General features: G+C 40.2%; 1 protein-coding gene across 4 annotated transcripts in view; it reads right to left on the bottom strand.

Moving 5' to 3' along the window:
• The window catches only part of ckap5 (cytoskeleton associated protein 5), a 121,446-nt gene that overhangs the window by 73,383 nt on the left and 24,186 nt on the right, over positions 1–23,877 (bottom strand). For all 4 annotated transcript variants that reach the window (XM_072592678.1, XM_072592677.1, XM_072592680.1 and 1 more), the window contains exons 3-12: positions 19,027–19,220; positions 17,149–17,355; positions 16,739–16,910; positions 16,529–16,655; positions 15,443–15,540; positions 11,420–11,533; positions 10,279–10,383; positions 7,051–7,140; positions 4,495–4,659; positions 4,275–4,403 (exon numbers count right to left, since the gene is read on the bottom strand). In XM_072592678.1, the coding sequence (XP_072448779.1) occupies positions 4,275–4,403; positions 4,495–4,659; positions 7,051–7,140; positions 10,279–10,383; positions 11,420–11,533; positions 15,443–15,540; positions 16,529–16,655; positions 16,739–16,910; positions 17,149–17,355; positions 19,027–19,220 (1,401 nt within the window). The remainder of the gene's footprint in view (positions 1–4,274; positions 4,404–4,494; positions 4,660–7,050; positions 7,141–10,278; positions 10,384–11,419; positions 11,534–15,442; positions 15,541–16,528; positions 16,656–16,738; positions 16,911–17,148; positions 17,356–19,026; positions 19,221–23,877) is intronic.

Raw genomic sequence — 23,877 nt, 5'->3', positions numbered from 1 at the left:
GAATCTATGTGGGTAGAATTGAGGAACCACAAAGGGCAAAAAACATGTTTGGAGGCTTGTACGTAACTCCAACTAATCGTAAGGAACTGGGGCGCAAGATACACCAGGAGATAGAAAAGGGTGTGTAAGAAAGGCAAAGTTACAGCCATCATGTCAGATTTCAATATGCAGGTAGACTGGGAAAATTAGGTTTGCAGTGGATTCCAAGAAAAGGAATTTGTAGAACATCTACGAGATGGCTTTTTTGAAGCAGTTTGAGGTGGAGCCTACTAGGGAACACGCAATGCTGGATGTGCAATGAGGCAGACTTAATAAGGGAGCTTAAGGTGAAGCAACTCTTAGGAGGCAGTGGTCATATGATTGCAATTGCAGAGTAAATTCAGAGAGAAAATAGAATTAGAGATAATAGTATTACAGCTGAATACAGAGATATGAGGGAGGAGCTGGATAGAATTGACTTGGAGAGAAGCCTAGCAGCAAAGACAGTGGAACAGCAAAATTTCAACCCTCTGAAAAAGCAGCATGGTACAGGGAGGATGAGGCGACCGTGGTTGACTAGGAAAGTCAGGGATAGCATAAAAGCAAAAGAGAAAGCATAAGGCGAAGGCAGTGGGAAACCAGAACATTGGGAAGTTCAACAAAGACCAGAGGGCAATGAAAAAAAAGATAAGATTAGATAGAGAGGGTAAGCTAAGAAAGACTGTAAGATAGTTTCTTTAAACATATAAAAAGGGCAAAAAAAGGTAAGGTACAGATTGGACCACTGGAAAATGATGCTGGAGAGATGGCAGTAAGGAACAAGAAAATGGTTGAGGAACTGAATAATTACTTTGCGTCAGCCTTCACAGTGGAAGACGGGAAGGATATTCCAAACTTGAGAGGGAGGAAACAGAGCTGAGTATGGAATTTGTTAGAGCTGTTGGGGAGAATTTAAATTAGTTTGGCAGGCAGATTGGACCTTAAGTAGTTCAGATTCAGGGGAAGCAAAAATAGTATAAGACTTGTAGCAAAAAGAGATTGAGGCAATGGCAAACATCAACTAGGATCAAAATGAAGGACTGCCTTTAACTTTACATTATATCTGTGCATAGCAGTCACAAAATACTGACATGCACATATATGTTAGGGTAAATAGATAGTGCTACAATGGCAGATAAATCCTAAGGCATAACAGTACGTTAATAAGAGAATCTTTGATTGCAGGCCATCACCAAGGAGAAGGTGCTAGAAAGACTGAATGGCCTGGAGGTGGATAAATTACCTGGACCAGATGAACTACACCCCAGGAGTTTAACTGACAGGGCTAAAGAGATAGTGGAGGCATTAGTAGTGATCTTTCAGGAATCACTAGAATCAACAAGGGTCTCGGGGAGAAAATCAATCGTGATACCCCTATTTAAAAAGAAAGCAAGGCAAAAAGATGGAAAATTACAGACCGGATTAGCCTAACCTCAGTCATGGGTAAGATTTGAGTCCATTGTGAAAGAGGAGATTTCTGAATATGTGGAAGCGCGTGGTAAAATAGGGCAGAGTCAGCATTATTACATCAAGGGGAGGTCATACCCAATTAGTCTGCTAGAATTCTTTGAGGAAGTAACATGCAGATTAGACCACAGACAGCCAATGGATGTTATCAACTGGGAATTCAAGGAGGCATTTGATAAGGTGCCACCCAAGAGACTGCCAAGTAAGATAAGGGACCATGGTGTCAAAGGTCAGGTTACCACGGATAGAAGACTGGCTGTCTGGCATAAAGCAGCGAGTGCAGATAAAAGAGTCTTTCTCAGGATGGCAGCCGATGATGTGGTGTTCTGCAAGGGTCAATGTCGGGACTATGTCTTTTCATTTTATACATTCATGATCGTGATGAAGGAACCGAGGGCATTCTGGCTAAGATAGATACAGACACTGTGGAAGCCATTTTGCCGCATATTCAATGCTGGTCCTGAAGAAACCTTGTTTTCCTGTTATTGCTGGCCTTGGAGCTGTGCCTGCCCGGTGATAAACAAATTCTTCTCTTTGCAGGAGGCTATTGTATACTAATACCTGCTTATCAGCTCCTAACTGTTGTGATCCAGAAGCTATGCATCTGGAGCTGAAGTTAGGCAAGTTGCCCGTGCCCTCCTATTATCCTGTAGTTAATGATCAGTTAACCGTAAACTCTAAAGTCCTGTGAATCTCTAACCTGTTGGAGTGATTCAGGACCATTCATTTGAGTTGGTCTCCCTCTGTCTCCAGTGGTATATCACGAAATAAATGTATCAATGCTCAAGGTGTGCATACGTGATTCATTCAAAAGATATTCTCCAACAGGGACAGATAACATTGAGGTGGCAGGGAAGCTGCAGAAGGATTTGGACAGGTTAAGAGAGTGGCAGATGGAGTACAATTTGGGGAGGGGGGGGGGGGGTGGGACAGGAGGGAGTAGGGGAAAAGGGAGGAGGGGAAGAGTGGGAGGCCATACACTTTGATAAGAATAGAAGCATGGACCAATTTCTAAATGGGGAGAAAATTCAGGAGTCTGAAGTTCAAAAGAGACTTGAGTGTTCGCTCAAGGTAAATTTGCACTTTGAGTCAGTAGTTAGTCGAAGAGCATGGTGCTGGAAAAGCACAGCTAGTCAGACAGCATCCAAGGAACAGGAGAACAGGCATTGAGCAGAAGCCCTTCATCAGTTTGTTACAAGCAGAACTTAATTTACAAAAAAACCTTACAAGAACTGTAACAAACAGTACACTGGACAAACAGGCAGAAAACTAGCTACCAGGATCCATGAACATCAACTAGCCACAAAAAGATATGCCCACTCTCACTAGTATCATTACATACAGATGGAGGACGACACCACTTTGATTGGGTTTGGAGGTACCAGTGTTGATCTGTGGTGTACAAAAGTTAAAAAATCTCAACACCAGGTTATAGTCCAACAAATTTATTTTGAAGCATGACTGGGGCAACACACCCAACCTTGGATGAGCCAAACAGAGACACGCACAAGAATTCCTAGAAGCATGACATTCCAACCAGAACTTTATCAATAAACACATCAACTTGGACCCCCATCTATCACCCTCAAGAAACAGGAAGTGACATCACCAACCTAAGGAAACCTAAACAAGCGGAAAGCAGGACATAACAACAGTGCTTTACTAAAGGGTCACTGATGTTACCTAGCATGATGATGAAACGTCTGAAATCAAACCTTCCAGCTCAGCAAGCAAACTTATGTATATAAAGGAGAAACATCTTCAGCCAGAGAATGGTGAATCTATGGAATTTGTCACAGAAGGCTGTGGAGGCCAGTTCATGGAGTGCATTTAAGATGGTGATAGAAAGGTTCTTGATTGTCAAGTGGATCAAGGGTTATGGGGAGAAAGTGAGAGAGTGTTGTTGAGAAACTTATCAGCCATGATTGAATAGCAGAGCAGACTCAATGGGCTGAATGGCTAATTTCTACACCAATGTATTGTGGTCTTATGGTCTATTGAAGTCACCTATCATGAGCACATTCCCCACATAAATCTGCAATTTTCTGAATTTAGTGTATGCAACATTAGCACTAGAGTTTGTTTACCCCTGCAGTTTCTTAACTTAAAACAAATTCTCTGTCTGACTCCAACAATCAAAGATTCTCTTATTAACGTACTGTTATGCCTTAGTGCTACAATGGCAGATAAATCATATCTATTTACCCCAATGTGTACATTCATGTCAATATTTTGTGACTGCAATGCACAAAAAAAATGTAGAGTTAAATTAAAGGCAATCTTCATTTTGATCCTATTTGATGATTGCCATTGCCTCAATCTCTTTTTGCTTCCCCTAAATCTGAACTACTTAAGGTCCAATCTGCCTGCCAAACTAATTTAAATTCTCCCCCAACAGCTCTACCAAATCCCTTTACTCAGATAGTAGTCGTCATCCTGCAAAGCCACAACTTGTCTATCTAGTGCAAGCCTCATCTATCTAGAACTGGTCCTCAACATTTCCATGTGAGACTTCCTACAATGCGAAGATGAAACAATACTCATTTTATATTGTTCGAGGAGTTCAGCTAATATCACAGATTTAACTGGAATATTACATCTCATCATTGCATCAAGCTCTGCCAACAGATCATTCTAACATCCCCAATTTCACAGAAAAAAGGCAAGTCATCCATCCAAAATTAGGTTAGAATTTCTTGACATATGAATCTGGCAAGAATATCTTTCGAATAGTGATTTTTTTTTAATATAAAAAGTGAAGAAAAAAAACTTGAAAGTTGGCAACTCACCTTGTCAAGTTTCAACTTATCAACATCAACAAGGAATGGATTCATTAACCTTTCGCCAACAACTTTCAGAGCAGTACCTAGTGCTTCAAAGGCAGCATCCCTCACCTCGGCTGCAGAATCATTAATTTGCTGCAGAGAATTAGATTACATTAGTTTTTTAATTAAAACAGAAACTTGAACTGTGTAAGATTCATAAGCACCACATTCTTCAGCTACATACCTTAAGGAGTGCAGCACAAAGTGGCTTTAAAAGACTTTTTGGCAACATGGAGGCAGTACAATGACGAAAACTTCTTGCCAAGAAGAGAGATGCTTGTTGCTTGATTGATGGGTTTTTGTTATCCATTACAGCCAACACATCTTCACTTAGGTTCTGTAATGTGGTCTAAATCCAGATATCTTGTTAATTATTGATCAATGCAACTGAATTCTTAAAATCCATTCCAAACACATCAATTTGTAAACAGAGAACATTTTACAGCACAAAAGCACAGTAATATCAAGAATACAAATGCTGTAACATTTAGCCAAACAAATTATGAAAACCAAGTTAATTAGTTACGTGCAAAAATGAGATTGAACTTTGAATAAAGTGGTTTCACAATGGTTGCTAAATTTCTAACTAATCATCACTGCCGTGTAGAATATTCTGGATATGCAAGGCTACAATGCTGGAAGAAGTGAATTTGAACCAATGAATCTCCAACTTGTACTGGAGATTAAATCTCTGCTTGAGATAGATTTGGAAAGTCCACTTTCAAATTGCTGTTACAATAAAGCACGAGATGAAATACATAGGAAGCTGCTGCTAATGTAACATAATACAAATGCTAAAAAAACTTTTATATAGTGAATAATCTCAGTAATTCTCTTTAAAATTAGAAAGCACGGTACTAAATTTGAGCTACACACAAATGGCTGAATTTTTAGATCAGATTCTCAAAATTACATTATTCTGACGTATACTTTTTAATACAATGAGACAATGTTACTTAAGATACAGGGAAGTCTTTGAGAATTCAATTAAACAGCTAGTTTCTCAAGGGCATCTAACTGCCAGACAGACAGTCATTACACAAGTTACACGGCAAACATGAGGGGAGGAAAAATGCATTTCAGAGTTTGAAGATAAAATCATAATTTGCACTTAACGAATACATTTGTTGCATTTGCACCTTGTTGCAATTTATGAATACTCAGTAATCATGGCAACCAATTTGCTTCATGTGTTTCGGTTAGATTAGTAATTATATGGTCCCGTCTGGGGTTTATGCGCTGTAGTGGCATTACCCCTACCTTTAAGTCAGGAGGCCCAGGATCAAGTCTCACCTGTTACAGGGATGTGTAATAAATTAACCTGTTTGGAGATTAGCGAGTTTTGAGAATATTTGTAGCTCAGGTTGAGGTTTGGAGATACTTTTAAAAAAAAAAAGGCCCAATCACATGACTGGTAGTAATGTTGGATTCACTTGGCTATGTAGTTGAGAGGAGATTTGGAAGAGGAGTGCAGCAAACATGCTTCTTTGCAGCTCATGGAACGAGCTTGGAGTGCACAAAGCAAAATAACCTTAGCTCTGAAGAACTGCATCATTGGATAGAAGACTGGATTTCCTTCAGGCAGGGGAATCAAAGAATAGTCAAGGTAGACGGGAATGTGAAAGCCAAAATGCAAACTGATCAACTATGATTGGCAGAACAGGCTCAAAAAAGGATGACCGACCGACTTGTGTTCCTATTCTGTATGTTTTTAAGATTAGACTTTTAAAATCTGCAGAGCATTTCTTTTCTGCAGTCTCAAAGTGCCCACTGGCACTTGATGTTGCTCATAGCTGGAGATGCGGCAAAGAGGGCGTAATCACAAACTTTTTTATTCCAGCATTACTGCGGAGATATAGTTAAATTTGCAAATTCTACCTTATTACTTTAGGTAGAACTGCCATCTCCCCTACAAAGTGATCAACTTAAATACCACTCCAGTGACTCGTGAACAAAAATCCAGGTTCACTCCTGGATACTGGACTGAAAGGAACACTTCTCTGAAAGCAGTAACCTCTTCAGATGCAACATTACAAAGTGTAGTCCTCTCAATGGAATTTAAAAAAAGGCTTATTCAATATGTCTTTCAATCAACATCAGGAGAAATAATCCATACTTATGGGATCTTATTCTGTGCAATTAAGTTGCCGTACATTTCAATTGAGTACACTTTAAACAATATTCCATTTACTGTAAAGAGCTTTAGTCAACTGAGATGCCAAAACTGTGACAGACATAGGTCCTCTCTTTTGGGTTTTTCTGGCTACTAACTACAGAAATTTGCAATAGACAGAGATACAAATTATTTCAAGAAGGGATAAGTTGAACACTATTATTAACCTGGAAATTAATGCAAGTCATTCTCTCTCAAAATTTTCCTGGCTTAAAGTAACACTGCATTCAAATAGATGAAAATACATAGACTAAAAAAATTACCTTCAATGATCAATGAGTGGGTGGCAGGGGCTTAAGAACAAATCAACCAGATAAAATTAACACAGGAAAATGGGCAATGACAGGGAACCATTAACGTGAAAACAACCACACACCATGACCTTATTGTGCACAGAAATTTGTCAAAGTATGCAATCTTCACAGGATAAGACCTGCATAGTTGATTCTGCAGTCATGTGAACGTAATAAATAATGCTGAGCATCTAGCATTTGTTGAAATCAAGTTTTCAAATTCTGCCAGAAATGTTTACTTAAAATCTTAACACAAACCAAAGTGAGAACTTACTGTGAGAAAAACAGCATCAATAGCTTCTTGCAAAGCCTGAACTACTTGAGGTTTCTTCTCTTTAAACTTTTCCAAAATGGCTGGCACCACCTGAAAAAGATGAATGCTTTTTGTATCAAGTACAAATGAGAAGCTGTGATCAAATGACATTGGTAGTAAAGTTTGCTCAAAAATACAATTCAAATCTGTAAATTTATTCATTTTAAATTACAAGTCGCAGATGTAATTTCAGATCCATCTGTAGTCACCAAACTTCAATCAATACGGTGGAAGGAACAGCAGCGGAACGGAAGCTGCAAGATTGCTGTGTCAGTACTAAAACTACAGGGAGAGGTTTACGTTCCAGACGTCTCTAAAAACTATCCCTCCAAAATCTCAACAAAATGAAGGCAAAAAAGACAACACTAACGACCAATGTAACAAACTGCAGCTCGTTCAGTGTAGCTAGGTCAAAATCCCAGAACTCTCAAACAGCACTGAAAATTTACCTTTACTACACATTCAAGCAGGAAAAGTAAAATTCACAAAAAGGAGTGAAGAGGTAACTAAAACAGGGTGAGAAGCAGGCATCGACATCACCTTTCCACCCTCCTCCCCTGGACAGACATTTAAATCAACATATGTAAATCAATAATTGCCAGTCTATTGAGCTCACAGAAAGCTCAATTGATCCCACTGTTATACATTTAAAAAAACAGGAAGAATAAGGTACCATCTTTGCAAGGTCCCTTTGTCCATTCAGGAAGTCCATTCGTAGATAGTAGCCCTTTCTTCATATGCACATGTTTTGTGAAACTCACTCATTCCACTCCAAGGTGTGGAAATGAACTGCGAGCGATACTGGCCAGCAGCTTAGATGGTGGCATTCCCTCCCCACACAGGTTACAGATCAACCACAATTTCAATGAATGGAGAAACACACAACACTAACACATCAGCACAGGAGCAACACATTTGAATCCTTCCCAATAACCTGAAGGGAAAATGCATTTTTTTTAAAAAAAAGGTGACTGGAACAGGCCAAACCAACAGTTTTATTATTCAGCAAGCATGATTAGCTACAAGCCAAAGATTAAAGCTACACTGAGTTACTCAAGTTACACTGCTCCTCTTTCAGTCTTTCAAATGTGACATTAAATAGTAGTCTCATCTCATCTGCCCAGCTGCAGTCCAAGGATAATATTCTGAAGAATAGGAGGGTTTTTCATTAGGTTTTGGTCAATGTTCTTCCAAAATAACAAATACAGCCATTTCAGAGAATCTGTTGCACCCAAACTGGCTGCTACATTTCTGATATTACACCATTAACATCGAAAACAACTTGTTGCCTGGATGTCAATTTGAGACGAAGGATGGTTATTATATTAAAAAAAACTACTTTCTTTTCTTTATAGAACATAGAACAATACAGCACAGAACAGGCCCTTCGGCCCACGATGTTGTGCCGAACTTCTAACCTAGATTAAGCACCCATCCATGTACCTATCCAAATGCCGCTTAAAAGGTCGCCAATGATTCTGACTCTACCACTCCCACGGGCAGCGCATTCCATGCCCCCATCACTCTCTGGGTAAAGAACCCACCCCTGACATCTCCCCTATACCTTTCACCCTTCACATTAAATTTATGTCACCTTGTAACACTGTTGTACCCGGGGAAAAAGTTTCTGACTGTCTACTCTATCTATTCCTCTGATCATCTTATAAACCTCTATCAAGTCACCCCTCATCCTTCGCCGTTCCAACGAGAAAAGGCAGAGAACTCTCAACCTATCCTCGTACGACCTACTCTCCATTCCAGGCAACATCCTGGTAAATCTTCTCTGCACCCTCTCCAAAGCTTCCACATCTTTCCTAAAGTGAAGCGACCAGAACTGCACACAGTACTCCAACTGTGGCTTAACCAAAGTCCTGTACAGCTGCAACATCACTTCACGACTCTTGAATTCAATCCCTCTGCTAATGAACAATAATACTCCATAGGCCTTCTTACAAACTCTATCCACCTGAGTGGCAACTTTCAAAGATCTATGTACATAGACCCCAAGATCCCTCTGTTCCTCCACCTGACTAAGAACCCTACTATTAACCCTGTATTCCATATTCTTATTTGTTCGTCCAAAATGGACAACCTCACACTTGGCAGGGTTGAACTCCATCTGCCACTCCTCAGCCCAGCTCTGCATCATATCTAAGTCCCTTTGCAAACGACAAATGCCCGCCTCACTGTCCACAACTCCACCTATCTTCGTATCATCTGCAAATTTACTGACCCACCCTTCGACTCCCTCATCTAAGTCATTAATAAAAATTACAAACGGCAGAGGACCCAGAACTGATCCCTGCGGAACTCCACTTGTAAGCAGGCTCCAGTCTGAATATTTACCATCTACGACCACTCTCTGACTTCGACCGGTTCGCCAGTTTTCTATCCAATTGGCCAAATTTCCCTCTATCCCATGCCTCCTGACTTTCTGCATAAGCCTACCATGGGGAACCTTATTAAATGCCTTACTAAAATCCATGTACACTACATCCACTGCTCTACCCTCATCCACATGCTTGGTCACCTTCTCGAAGAATTCAATAAGACGTGTAAGGCAAGACCTACCCTTCACAAATCCGTGCTGGCTGTCCCTAATCAAGCACGGTCTTTCCAGATACTCATAAATCCTATCCCTCAGTACCCTTTCCATTACTTTGCCTACCACAGAAGTAAGACTAACTGGCCTGTAATTCCCGGGGTTATCCCCATTCCCTTTTTTGAACAGGGGCACAACATTCGCTACTCTCCAGTCCCCTGGTACCACCCCCGTTGCCAGTGAAGACGAGAAGATCATTGCCAACGGTACTGCAATTTCCTCTCTTGCTTCCCACATAATCCTAGGATATATCCCGTCAGGCCCGGGGGACTTGTCTATCCTCAAGTTGTTCAAAATATCCAACTAGAGAAATTTCCAGGTGATATTAAAAGATCCGGCAGTCAAAGCAGGAAACTCTTTTCAGCCTCGAGCCAATAATCCTCCATAAAATTCAGTAGTTTTGTACAATCAATAATAAATATCATGACACGACATGTCATAGAACTCACTGCAACTATCATTGGCACCTTTACCAATTTTAAGGAAATATCAATCAACATAACTTTGCAACACAGCATAACAAGGCAAAATATATACTGCATATTTTATCCATGGATTATTCAGAGGTCACATTTTTTGAAACTTACATGAGTAGCATAGGTCTGGAACTTCTTCCGGAGTCCAGACGCGAGACCCGCAAGACATTTTGCGCCTAATGCCACGAGCAATACATTTGAGTCCTTCCCAATAACCTGAAGGGAAAACAATTCTTTTTAACAGAAAAGGTGACTGGAATGGGAAAAACAACAATCTTACTGTTCAGCAAGCATTATTATTTATGAGCCAAAGATTAAAATACCAGAAAAATGCATGGTTGACACACAGCAAGGGAGCAATAAATAGATGGCTTCGGGCTCAAATGGTTCAGCTGGACCTTCTCTTAATTTACAGTTCTACAATCAAGGAAACATCTCGATAGCTTGTGCTATTGATTATCATGAGTCACAACTGATGGAAATATTAACAGAGGTAGTGATTCTTTACGTACCTAATAATAAGAAATTAGCAGGAATGCTATGAACAGATAAGAAGGGGACTCCATGCAAAGGCTTTGATGTTATTATTAAATATGCCCACGAGGTAAACGTAGGCTTGATTGAATGAATGAATCTTTGCCAAATTCAAAACACCAGTTATTTAAATCAGGCTCAAAATACATTGTTTGATTCTATTGAGAGATCGACTATTTACCATGAAGCAACACAATGAAAAATTAAGATTCAAGGGACAATCACACCTTTCACAGGGAAAAAAAATCAAATATGCCTAGTATTTCTAATGCCATTCATTCTATAGAATGAACCTCGACACCAAACAACATACCTCAACCAGTTGAAAGTCTCCTGGTAGAAGTCAAATTTGCTAAAGATGCATGTTTCAGAATGGAAATTGAGCTATAAACTCAAAAAACTGAGTTGGAAAGAGTCTTGGTAACTGTCACCCATTACAATCTAAAACTGTAGATATCATGCTATATCCCCTGACTTCATGACAAATTTTTAGGATTCACTAGCTTAGAGCTCATGATTCTAAAATTGAAGCCTTTCTCCCTCCTAGAAAGCCAACATATACATTCAGTAACAGTAGTGAAAGTTGTAAGGTTTTAAAAGAAAAGTAGTGTTTCCACATACCAGAGAGAAAATTTGAGAACAAGCAGCTCAAAGAAATATTTAACATTAAATGCAGCAGCACAACTAACATTTATGCACAAGCCTGACTGATACTTACCTTTTTAAGTGCTCTCACAACATCTGCATAATCTCCAGATTCCAGTTTGGGGTTTTTCACAAGCACCTCAAGTGCTTCCAAAGCTTCTTTCCGCTCCTGCCATTTTTTGGCCTCCTATTTTAAACAAGGAAAAAAGCCACCAGGTCAACTTGAACAGCATATATTTAGCATGCTAATAGATAACATAATAGATTAATCAAGATAAGATCAGGACCTGATCTGGTGTACTTAAGAACTCTGTGGGAAGCTAGAGAAGTGACCTCTGTGGTGGGCAAGTTTTTGGAGGGAATCCTGAGGGACAGGATGTACATTTATTTGGAAAGGCAAGGACAGATTAGGGATAGTCAACATGGCTTTGTGCGTGGGAAATCATGTCTCACAAACTTGATTGAGTTTTTTGAAGTAACAAAGATGATTGAGGAGGGCAGAGCAGTAGATGTAGTCTAGATGGACTTCAGTAAGGTGTGCAACAAGGTTCCCCATGGGAGACTGATTAGCAAGGTTAGATCTCATGGAATACAGGGAGAACTAGCCATTTGGATACAGAACTAGCTCAAAGGTAGAAGACAGAGGGTGGTGGTGGTGGAGGGTTGTTTTTCAGACTGGAGGTCAAGGATCGGTCTTCTACCTTTCGTCATTTACATAAGGTATTTGAATGTGAGCATAAGATGTACAGTTAGTAAGTTTGCAGATGACACCAAAATTGGAGGTGTGGTGGACATCGAAGAACGCTACCTCAGATTACAAGAGGATCTTGACCAGATGGGTCAAAGGGCTGAGAAGTGGCAGGTGGAGTTTAACTCAAATGCGAGGTGCTGAATTTTGGGAAAGCAAATCTTAGCAGGACTTGTCCACTTAATGGTAAGGTGCTAGGAAGTGTAGATTCATAGCTCCTTGAAAGTTGAGTCACAGGTAGGTAGGATAGTGAAGGCGACATTTGGTATGCTTTCCTTTATTGGTCAGAGTATTGAGTACAAGAGTTTGGAGGTCATGTTGCAGCTGTACAGGACATTGGTTAGGCCACTGTTGGAATATTGCGTGCAATTCTGGTCTCCTTCCTATTGGAAAGATGTTGTGAAACTTGAAAGGGTTCAGATAAGATTTACAAGGATGTTACCAAAGTTGGAGGATTTGAGCTATGGGGAGAGTCTGAACTGGCTGGGGCTGTTTTCCCTGGAGCGTCAGAGGCTGAAGGGTGACCTTATAGAGGTTTACGAGGGGCATAGATAGAATAAACAGACAGACAAAGTCTTTTCCCTGGGGTCAGGGAGTCCAGAACTAGAGAGCATAGGTTTAGGTGAGAGTGGAAAGATATAAAAAGGGACCCAAGGGGCAACCTTTTCCAAGCAGAGGGTGGCACGTGTATGGAATGAGCTGCCAGAGGAAGTGGTGGAAGCTGGTACAATTGCAACATTTGAGGCATTTGGATGGGTATATGAATAGGAAGGGTTTGGAGGGATATGGCCCGGGTGCTGACAGGTGGACTAGATTGGGTTGGGATATCTGGTCAGCATGGACAAGTTGGACCGAAGGGTCTGTTTCCATGCTGTACATCTCTAAGACTATTTAGTTGTGGCCACTTCTCAACACTAGATTCTTGGCAGCATTTTATAGTTTTAAATTTCTGATTCAAACTCCAGTTTAAGTCTAATTGGAAAGCTTAACGCAGGTACTTCGAGATTTTTAAGATTTATAGCTGAGGTACAGGTTCAGGTTGTACATTTGCTCCTTGAGCTGGAATGTTTATTTTCAGATGTTTCGATACGGTGCTTGGTAACATCAGGGAGCCTCCAGTGAAGCGCTGGTATTATATCACGTTTTCTATTTACATCTCTTGGTCTCTTAAGGTGGGTGAACTCATTTCCAGTTCTCTTACCTTAGAGATTGGTAAATGGGGTCCAAATCGATGAGTTTATTGTTGGAGTTCCAGTTTGAATGCCAGGCCTCTAGGAATTCCCTTACGTATCTCTGTTTAACCTATCCTAGGATGGATGCGTTTTATCAGCTAAAGTGTTGTCCTCCTTAGTCTATTTGTAAGGATACTCACGATAGTGGGTCATGTCTTTTGGTGGCTAGTTGGTGCTCATGTATTCTGGTGGCTAGTTTTCTGCCTGTGAGATGTAGTGTTTGCTGTCTTTGCATGGCATTTTGTAAGTAACATTTGTTTTGCTGGTTGTTTAATGTCCTGATTATTAACAGGTACTACTTGATTAAAAAGAGTTTTACTTAGACTGAATGTCAAGCGGGGTTTTTGCTAACTGATCTGCAAACAAGGGAGGCAGAGTGAAGGGGTAATGTCACATGACGAGCAATGCAGAGACCATATCTGGGGATTCAGTAACAACTTGTTATTCAAAAAAAAACACCAAGCCCAATGGTGACCACATAACCAAAGCACACACTGTCACAAAGACTCATCTGGTTCACTAAGGTCCATACCTGGTCTGGGAGAAAGTGAGGACTGCAGATGCTGGAGATCAGAGCTGAAAAATGTGTTGCTGGAAAAGCGCAGCAGGTCAGGCAGCATCCAAGGAACAGGAAAATCGACGTTTCGGGCATAAGCCCTTCTTCAGAAGGGCATATGCCCGAAACGTCTATTCTCCTGTTCCTTGGATGCTGCCTGACCTGCTGCGCTTTTCCAGCAACACATTTTCAGCCCATACCTGGTCTGGTTTGGTGTGACTCCTGATCCACAGGAATACAGCTGACTCTTAACTGTTTTCTGGACAACTAAAAATGGGTAATGAATGCCCAACACCCATGCCTAGTGAATTAAAAAGCCCCGACAATAGTAACTTAGAATTTAAGAAAACTTGCAAAAGCCAGATATCTTTAATATTCTCAACCATAACAAACTAACTACTGTATATATAAAAAACTACCAAGTGACCAATGAACATTTAATTTCACATGCTGTCGTATGCCCAAGCTACCAAAATGAGCTTCAAAAAACAGATTAATTACCAACATTTCAACCTAATTTACAAGGGCTATAATGGCATGGAGTAATAATAAGAGAACTAGTTGCAAAGCTAGATAATCTACACCTTTTACTCCCCTGAAGTCAGGTGATAGGTTAAAGTGCCCACTAGAAGTTTGAAAAAAAATCCACCAGTATCATTTGATTGCAGAAACAGAATTAAGATTTCTGTAATACACTATCTTCTACAGAATGACTGATTTCAAATGCAAAAACATCAATTCAGAAAAAAAAGTGAATATTCAGATTTTCCAATTAATATACAACTTACCAAATAAACTTGGCCAATTTAATGGAATTGTTTCATATTGCAGTAGGGTGAGTGTGCATTTAACCTTTACAACATAAACACTGCTGAATGTTATGTTAAAGATTAAACAGGAATCTCTCTGGACATTAAAGGGTTAAACTGCACTGACTCAACACACTGGAAGTGGGCGGGGCCAACATTCATGCAGGAATGTGGATGATTCCCATGCCATTTAGACAGTTATTTGCTCCTACTCCCTGCCCTACTATTATCAAATTGATCACTCACTCAATTTCTTCCATTCAGCAATAATCACACCTACATGTGTCTTGGGGAATCACTGAGTCAGGAAACCGCTTGCATAACAATCCCCCAGGATTAGGGCATTTACATTACCCCTGAAGATGATTTCATTCTACCGTTGTACCTGGGGTAGTATGTGGTCATGGGTGGGGAGTGGCCAGAGTATCTGTGAGCATTACCAACTGACCTGTATAAAGGGGATATATGTTTTCTTTGTTTGGGGCCTTACTTTGACTCTTTCGTATGCCTGTGAAGTGCCTCAAAATGGGGTCACTTAGCTTGTACAGGTTTTAATAAATTTTAATCATTTACAGAAGTTGGTGTATGCAAATTTTATCTCATGTGTGAAACCTCAGGAAAAGAACCTAACAATGTTATCAAACTGCAAAATTATTCCCTGGTGTATTATTCAAACTGCAAAATTAATAATAAAGGAAATTATAATTCTCTCCTTCATATAAAATGTGCATAGCAATTTGATTATACTTACTATTTTTTCATAGAAATCTTTAGGAAGTTTTGAAAGAATCTCAACAGGTTCTAAAAGGTCATATGCATCCACAACAGGGGCTTCGTCTTCCTCATCACCTGTGATGAAAACCATTAAGTATCTTTACAAAAAGAGAGACAATAAATTATAGTATTTGTCAAATCTAGGTTGCAATTAGGACTGACATTAATAAATACTCAGCATAAGGATTTTTGTCCTTTTGAACAGGGTATCTATTTTCCATTTTCTCAAAGCACAATTCTCTTACAGATCTTAAGAGGACACCAGAATTGTGTAGGCATACACTTCAAGCAAGGGATGACAAACAGTGACCAAGAAGTCTTTAAAATTGCAAAAAAGTTTGTAAGAGTGGAGTGGGTAGGAAGCCATCAATATAAGCTGGGGTGGCATGGTTGCTCAGTGGTTAGCACTGCTGCCTCACAGCACCAGGGTCCCAGGTTAGATTCCAGCCTTGGGTGACTGTCTGTGTGGAGTTTGCACATTCTCCCAGTGTTAGGTACATTAGTCAGAGGGGAAACGGGTCTGGATGGGTTGTTCTACGGAGGGTCGGTGTGGACTGGTTGGGCCAAAGGGCCTGTTTCCACACTAGGGAATAGAATCTAATCTGGAAACCTAATAGGGAATTCAAACAAACTTCTTCACCTTAAAAAGAAGTTCCCAAAAATTTGGAACTACTGGGTACAGACAGTTGTTGAAGCAAATCAGTCATACCCTCTAACCAATGACAGACAGCTCCTTTTACACTTTTGAAAAAACTAACTTTCTTCAGCAACCCTCAAAAGCCTTTTACATTTATCTCTCTTCAGTTCTGAAGAAAAGGATCCTTGACCTGCAACATGAACAGTTTCTCTTATAGATGCTGCCAGATCCAAGAATTTCTTGCATTTCTCGTTTACAAAAACCAGAACTCAAATCTTTTAATTATTAAATCAGAACCTTTTGGTAAACTAAGGCAAAGCTTCCAGATCTTCTAGGAGTCAAACCTGCACCATATGAACGATTCAACAAACAAAGATCCTGATGAGCACCAAATTTACGTGATTTTCTTTGAAGTCAGTTACCAACCTTCCTCATCACCTCCTACTTGCTGCTGTTCAAACTTGCTTTTGAGATCTTGTTGAGAACGCAAAAACCTGGTCTGCTTTGGAGCTGTAGTTGGCAATTTAACCCATTCTTCTTCAAGTTCTTTCAACTGAGGAAAAAATATTAATTTCTTATTCCCACAGTAGTTTTGATGCATAACTTAAAAGTTTTAGAGTAAACATTAAAATATACCTGCACAGAATTAATATTTTGCAGTGGTGGTCGTAAGGCATCACGAATCCACTTGTAGACTTCCACTGCCAATAATTTGGCTTCATCTCTAACAGCTTTTTCTCTTGATTCAAATAATTTTGGCAAAGCCTTAACAATTGGCTTGAGTTGCACGATTTTTGAACCAAACTCACTGAAATAAAATTGGAAAGATCACTGACTATTTTATGCAAATGTCCTAGATTTCCAACAAAACAGATAAAAAGCAATTTAGATTGGTACTTAAAATACAATGTACCCTCAAATATTATGGAAGAAAATTGAGAAAAGGCAGGAAATTACAACATTCAATAAAAGGCAACAGACAAGTCTGGAATGACCTTGATATGCCTTTTATTGGGCAAAATACATAGTAGGTATGTCATATTTACCAGAGAGCCTTCCTTATTGTTTCTATACAAGCCACAACAATTTTGGGGTTCTTGTTGTCCATTCCTTTCAGTAGCTCCTCTTGAACAGGCTCAGGCTTTTCTATTTCTATATACATTAGACATATTTCCACTCCCAATTCCTTGGCTCTTGCCTTTGGTTGGTTGAACACTTTATTTACAACTCCTGATGCTACTTCTCCAGTGGTTCTAAAATTAGAAAAAATAATAATTAGTTTAACAAATTTCAAAGGAGCCAAATAATTTTGCAATAAATCGAGTATAGTTTGAGTTACCAGAGGTGCCAAGTTCAATTCAATTATGCCCTCTCGAGTAAATGCAGAAAATGTTATAGACTATTAGAAAGAGGCAGTACGGGCCCCTGTAATTTGTTCATCATTTATCCTTCAAAATCAATCTCAGAAAAAAAAACAACATTTTTTGGTCAGTCATTTTACTGGTCTATTTAAGATCTTACTGCATGGAAGTTAGGAGGCCATCTTCCCTCAGAACGGCAATTACACGTAGCAAAATAAAGGTATTACTTGGTCACAGATTTTGTAAAACAGAAGAATACACCCCAACTTTCTTGTAGAGCTAACTGTGGAACCAAAAGGAATGCAACCCAAGTATTTCCCAATGGAGCTATCAAGTCATTCAGCTCAAAGAACATGAGCAAAAGGTTGATCTTGTGTTTCAAATAAATGCTTATTCTGCAGAAAATACAAAGTCGAGAGACAAAAACAAAAACAGTTAGGGGTGACTAACCTATTATGCAAAATCAATATTAAAAAAGATATTTGACCCCTGCAAAGACATTGCATACAAGCCTGAGAAAATTGCACATTCAATCAGAAATTCACAAAGAAAAATAAAAACGGAATGAACATTTACGACAAACATGACAGTGGTAGGAAGTAGCTAAATTTCAACAAATTCAGATATAGGAATCCTCATTACTTTTAACAGTGGAGATTGCTTCCTCTAATATGGATTCAATGCTTGAATCTTGCACGTATGCTGACATGGTAGCTAAATATTTCTTGTTTAACTTTATTCATAATTATAACCAATATTTGAACTTTCTGCCAAAAGAAAATCACCAATGCCTGATAATCTATACTAGAGTACTAAAGTAAGTAGCCCTGGAAAGACTAAATACACTGAAAAAGAGAGAATTATTGACCAGTTAGCCTAAAATCAGCAGTAGGGAAAACACGAGAGTAAACTATAAAGATGTGATAACAAAGCTCTTATAAAGCGGGACAAAATGCACCACATCCACTAAGCAAGCATAAAGGTTATGAAAGCAAAATTATGCTTACTTAGCAGATATGGTGTATTTGCATTTTCAGAATACTCTTCAGAAGAGGCAAAGGGTAAAATTAAAACACATGGGATAGCAGTTATATATATTCCCAAATTGAGAACTGGCTGCCAGAAAACAGTGAGAATAAGTGGGTCTTTTCCCACTGGCAGGACAGAGATAAGGGAATATTTCTTTACTCATGGGTGCGGAATCTGAGGAATACTTTACCACAGAAGACTGTGATGAGCATGAAACTGAAGATATACGAGAAAGTAATAGATTGATTAATATATTTTAAAGGCATCAAGAAACACAAAGCAAGAAATAGTACTGAGGATCAACCAGATACTATCTAATGGCAGGGCAGGCTCAAAGAATCAAATGACATACACTTGTCTCTAGTTTTTATGTTTGTGTCTTCTGTTCTGCAAGTCCATACTAAAATGGTAAAAGATTTCAAAATCCAAACAACAATATTTATTTGTATGAGGTTTTAAGTCGAACACTTGTATAACTGCATTTGGAGTGAGATTTTTTCTATGTGCTCAGCTTGTGGAATTTTAAGAACTTACCGTCCCGCTACATGAGCATTTTCTATATAAACAAGTGCTGCTTCCAATCCTTTCAGCTGGGCTACTGCATTTGAGTCGGTTACAAATTTTTTAATTAATCCTAAGTATTTGGACCATTCTGGGCTTTTCTCATCTTGAATCTTCTGAAACAGTTTTGCAGCTTCTTCGTAGCCATTCAATCTAGCTTTCCACACCTGGAAGACATTTTGAAGTTGCACATGTTTTAGTTAGCATCCACAACAGAGCAAACAATCTAAATTTATTTGCCCTGTTTAAACTTATTTGCTACTAAATCTACACCGCCCTTCTCATTGTCTTTTACTTCTCGCTCTTTAGCGTCCAAGAGCATTCAGCACCACACAATTGTTCTGTGCCTGCAGACATGTCTTCATGAGCATCAGATCAACCACGATCTAACCAAATGGCAGAGCAGACTTAATGGGCTGAACCTCTACTTTTGTCTCTAGAACAGAAGGTCATTTGTCATTTAGTCCAAAGTGCAATCCAATGCTTTCAATACCACTAATTAAAACCCTGATATTTTCATTGATCGCAAGTCTATTCAAATAAAAATATGAACTTTTCAAAAGCAAGTCCTGAAAATAACCAATTTGCACCAATTCCTATATTATTTCAAAGACCTACTTTGATTTGTTTAAAATGAAATACCTTTTATTTTATCAATACTATTAATGTTTCAGTGAGGTATCTAAATATTTCATGGATTATAAATCACAAGAGGACAAACAGACAAAGAAATGCATGGAGGTGGTGACATAGTGGCAATATCACTGAACTAGTAATCCAAAAACTAGGTTAATGTTTAATGAAACCATGGTAGATGGTGAAATCAGAATTCATGGGGTAGGATTAATGAGATCTCGTAGTTAAGGGTCCCTGAGGGAGCAGCAATCACAACATGGCAGAATTTCAAAATCAAACTCAGTTTTGAGGGAGAGGAACTCAGGTCTTCAAACCACTTAAAAGTGGTTTAATTAGCCTAGTGCTATTATTGCAAGACTTTTAATCCAGATACTCCGGTTCAAATCCCACCATGGCAGATGGTGGAATTTAAATTAATATTTTGTTAAATGTAGAACAAAGAATCTATTGACGTCCATGAAGCCATTGTTGAAGAGTGAGTGAGTGAGTGAAGTAGAAGGATGGGATGGGGAAGGTGACAGGTAGATGCAGGTATGGGATGATAGCAATAGGTCGGTGGGAAGGAAGAGAGACAGGTTGGACAGGGCAAGATGGTGGTGCTGAGTTAGGGGGTAGGATCTGGGATGAGGTGGGGGGGGGGGGGGGGAAAGAGCAGATTTGGAAACTACTGAAGTCAATGTTGATCCCATGTGGTCAAAGGGTCCCAAGGCAGGACATGGTGTTTTTCTTCCAGTCATCGTGTAACTGATTTGGCGGTGGATGAGACCCAGGACCCACATGTCCTTGGTGGTGTGGGGGGAGTTGAAGTGGTCAGCCACAATGCAGTGGGGTTGCTTGGTATGCGTGTCCTAGAAATGCTACCTGAAACGTTCTGAGTGTTAGCATCCAGTGTCCCAGATAGAGAGGAGAACACAGTGCAATGGAAGCAGAAGATGAAGTGGGTGAATATATAGTAAAGTCTGCTAAATATGGAAAAAGGTCCTTTGGAGATTTGGACAGAGTTGAGGGAAGAGGTGCATTCACAAGTTTTACATCTCTTGCAGCAGCAAGAAAAGGTGCCTGGTGTGGAAGGTGGGTTGGAGGAGGGTCATGGAGGGAATAGTCCCTGTGGAACACAGATACAGGTGGGGAGAGAAATATACCTCTGGGTGGTGGGGTCTGACTGGAGGTGGCAGAAATGGAGGATAATGCACTGTATCCAGAGATTAGTGGGGTGCAAAGTGAGGATCGGTGGATTCTATCCTTGTTGCGGTTGGAGGGGTAGGTTTCAATAGGTAAGAGGTGCGGGAAGTGAAGGAGATGCATTGAAGGGCACTGATCACGTGGGAAGGGAAATAGTGGTCCCTGAAATAGGAGACCACCTGGAATGTCTGGGAGTGGAATTGCTCCTCTTGGGAACAGAAATCGCAGAGCAGGGAAGTAAGAGATCACGATCTTTTGGGGGTTAGGGGGGGGTGGGGGGGGTTGTAGCCCAGCCAGCAAGATTGACAATTTCATGTATCCTACGAAGAGGCAAGCATCACTAGGGCTCTTTCGGGTGCCCATGGCTACCCTTTTGGTCTGAAGGAAGTGGGAAGATTCAAAAGAAGAAGTTGTTGAGGATGAGAATTAGTTCTGCCAACTGAATAAATGTGTTGGTGGAGGGGTACTGGTTGCGTCAGTGGGAGAGGAAGAAATGGAGGGCTTGGAGGCCTTCACCATGGAAATCCAGTCCCCTTACATGCCCATCTGCCATGTGAAGATGAGGCATTGGGGGCCAGGGACACAAGTCACAGAGGTGGTGGAGGGCGTAAGTGGTGCCCTGAACATATGTGGAGTGTTCCTGGACAAAGAGGGATAGGTCGGTATCAAGGTATGAGGAGACAAGTCCAGTGGACCAGGAGCAGACGGGGCCAATAGATCAACCGGTGTGTGGATTTTGGGCAAGAGGTGGAAGCAGGAAGTGCGGGGTTTGGGAACTCTGAGATTGGAGGCTATGGGTGAGAAGTCTCCTGAGGTGTTGAGGATGTGGATGGTCTGGGATTTGACAAATTGTTTATGGGAGGGGAGGTTGTGGTCAAGGGGGCAGGAGGAGTTGTCCATCAGTTGATACCTGGCTTTAGCAGTGTAGAGACTGCTGTGCCAAACTACCACAGTGCTTGTGAGGTTAAGGATCAAAGGCTAGAGAGAGAAAGCAAGAACACTACGGAATGGAATGATTAGCCACGAACATATTGAATAGTAGAGCAGGTTCAAAGGGGCCAAATGGCCAACTTTTCTTATTTTTTATATTTGCACAACTTGGCAGATAACGTAGGTAAGGTGAAAGGTTATGCACTTTGGTAGGAAGATTCAAGAGACACTATTATTTAAATCTACAAAGACTCGAAACAAGTAGAACATGGGCAGAGTGCTCTTATGCTTGAAAGAGAACTTTTGGTGCATATAAATGTTGAGGCAGCAAATGGAATGATGGTTTTGAGGTTGCGCCTGGAGTACTGTATACAGGTTTGGTCCCTCTACTTAAGAAAATGATATACTAGCTTGGGGCAAGTTGAAAAATGATTCACTAGGGTGATCCCTCAGATGACAGGATTGACTTTTCAAGAACAGTCTTTACTCATTTATGTTTAGAAGAAACATTGCTCATCTTATCGAAGCATACAAGATTAAGGAGATTGACAAGATGAATTGAGATGCTTCCACTAGAGTGGGAATCACAAACTAGTGAACAGAGTTAAAGAATAATGGGACACATTTAAAATTAATATGCAAAAGATTTTCCTCCAATGGTAATTATTGTCAGAAATTCAGTTGTGAAGGAGAAATTATTGAATGTACTTACAAGTAATGAGATTGATTTTGAAATATTGAGGTACTCTAGGCTGAGAAGTTGGCATAAAATAGGTGCTGAGACCAGAGGCAAATCAGCCATGACTTGGTGTAGCATAGCAAGCTTGATTTGGAGATGCCGGTGTTGGACTGGGGTGCACAAAGTTAAACATCACAACACCAGGTTATAGTCCAACAGGTTCATTTGGAAGCACGAGATTTCGGAGCACCACTCCTTCAACCACCTGATGAAAGGAGCGACACTCCGAAAGCTAGCTTGCTTCCAATTAAACTTGGACTATAATCTGTTGAGATTTTTAACGTAGCAAGATTGAGGGACTGAATAGCCTACTCCTACTTATTTCTTATGTTTTTATGGTTTGGACCATTCAGAACCACATCACTGAAGCTAACCCTCTGACCAATCAGGGAAGAGTGAAAAAAAAATGCTGTGTTAGCCAGCAACACCCAAATTCCATTAACAAAAATAAAAACAAAATTGCTGTCAATTTTACTGCCTTAAACAGGGAAACAGTTCCTTGACTGGTTCTGGTTTATCTGAATACTGTCCTCATCAATGGTCCTAGCACCATCCCTCTCCTGCCCATGCCCCCACACCTGCCATTGTAATAGAAAGGAAAGTACTGCAAAAATTAAATTATATAAATCACACAGTACAGCTTTGTCCTTTTCAAAGTGCTATCCAATTCAGCCTATTCATTTGACTTACCCATAACTATGCAAATGCCTTCATTTCATTTAGAAAGTTGCAACTGTATTTACTTTGATAATCCTTTCAGGAAGTAAAATTCAGATCAGTGAATTCAATTGGTGATTCCACAAGTTATTTTGCAGATCATTTTAAACATAGAACATTACAGCACAGTACAGAACCTTTGGCCCTTCATGTTGCGCCACTCTGCGAAACCAATCTGAAGTCCATCTAAGCTAGACTATTCAATTTTCATGCCTATCCAATGACTATTTAAATACATTTAAAGTTGATGAGTCTACTGTTGCAGGCAGTTTGTTCCATGCCCCTACGACTGAGTAAAGAAACTACCTCTGGCCTATTGCTTTAAATGGATTAGATTAGATTACTTACAGTGTGGAAATAGGCCCTTCGGCCCAACAAGTCCACACCGCCCCACCGAAGCGCAACCCACCCATACTCCTACATCTACCCCTTACCTAACACTACGGGCAATTTAGCATGCCCAATTCACCAGACCTGCACATCTTTGGAGTGTGGGAGGAAACTGGAGCACCCGGAGGAAACCCACGCAGACACGGGGAGAATGCTCAAACTCCACACAGAGAGTCGCCAGAGGCGGGAAATTAACCCGGGTCTCTGGCGCTGAGAGGCAGCAGTGCTAA

The sequence above is a fragment of the Chiloscyllium punctatum genome, chromosome 22 (assembly GCF_047496795.1).
Source record: "Chiloscyllium punctatum isolate Juve2018m chromosome 22, sChiPun1.3, whole genome shotgun sequence".
Taxonomy (NCBI): domain Eukaryota; kingdom Metazoa; phylum Chordata; class Chondrichthyes; order Orectolobiformes; family Hemiscylliidae; genus Chiloscyllium; species Chiloscyllium punctatum.
This window is presented reverse-complemented; position numbering and strand designations above follow the sequence as displayed.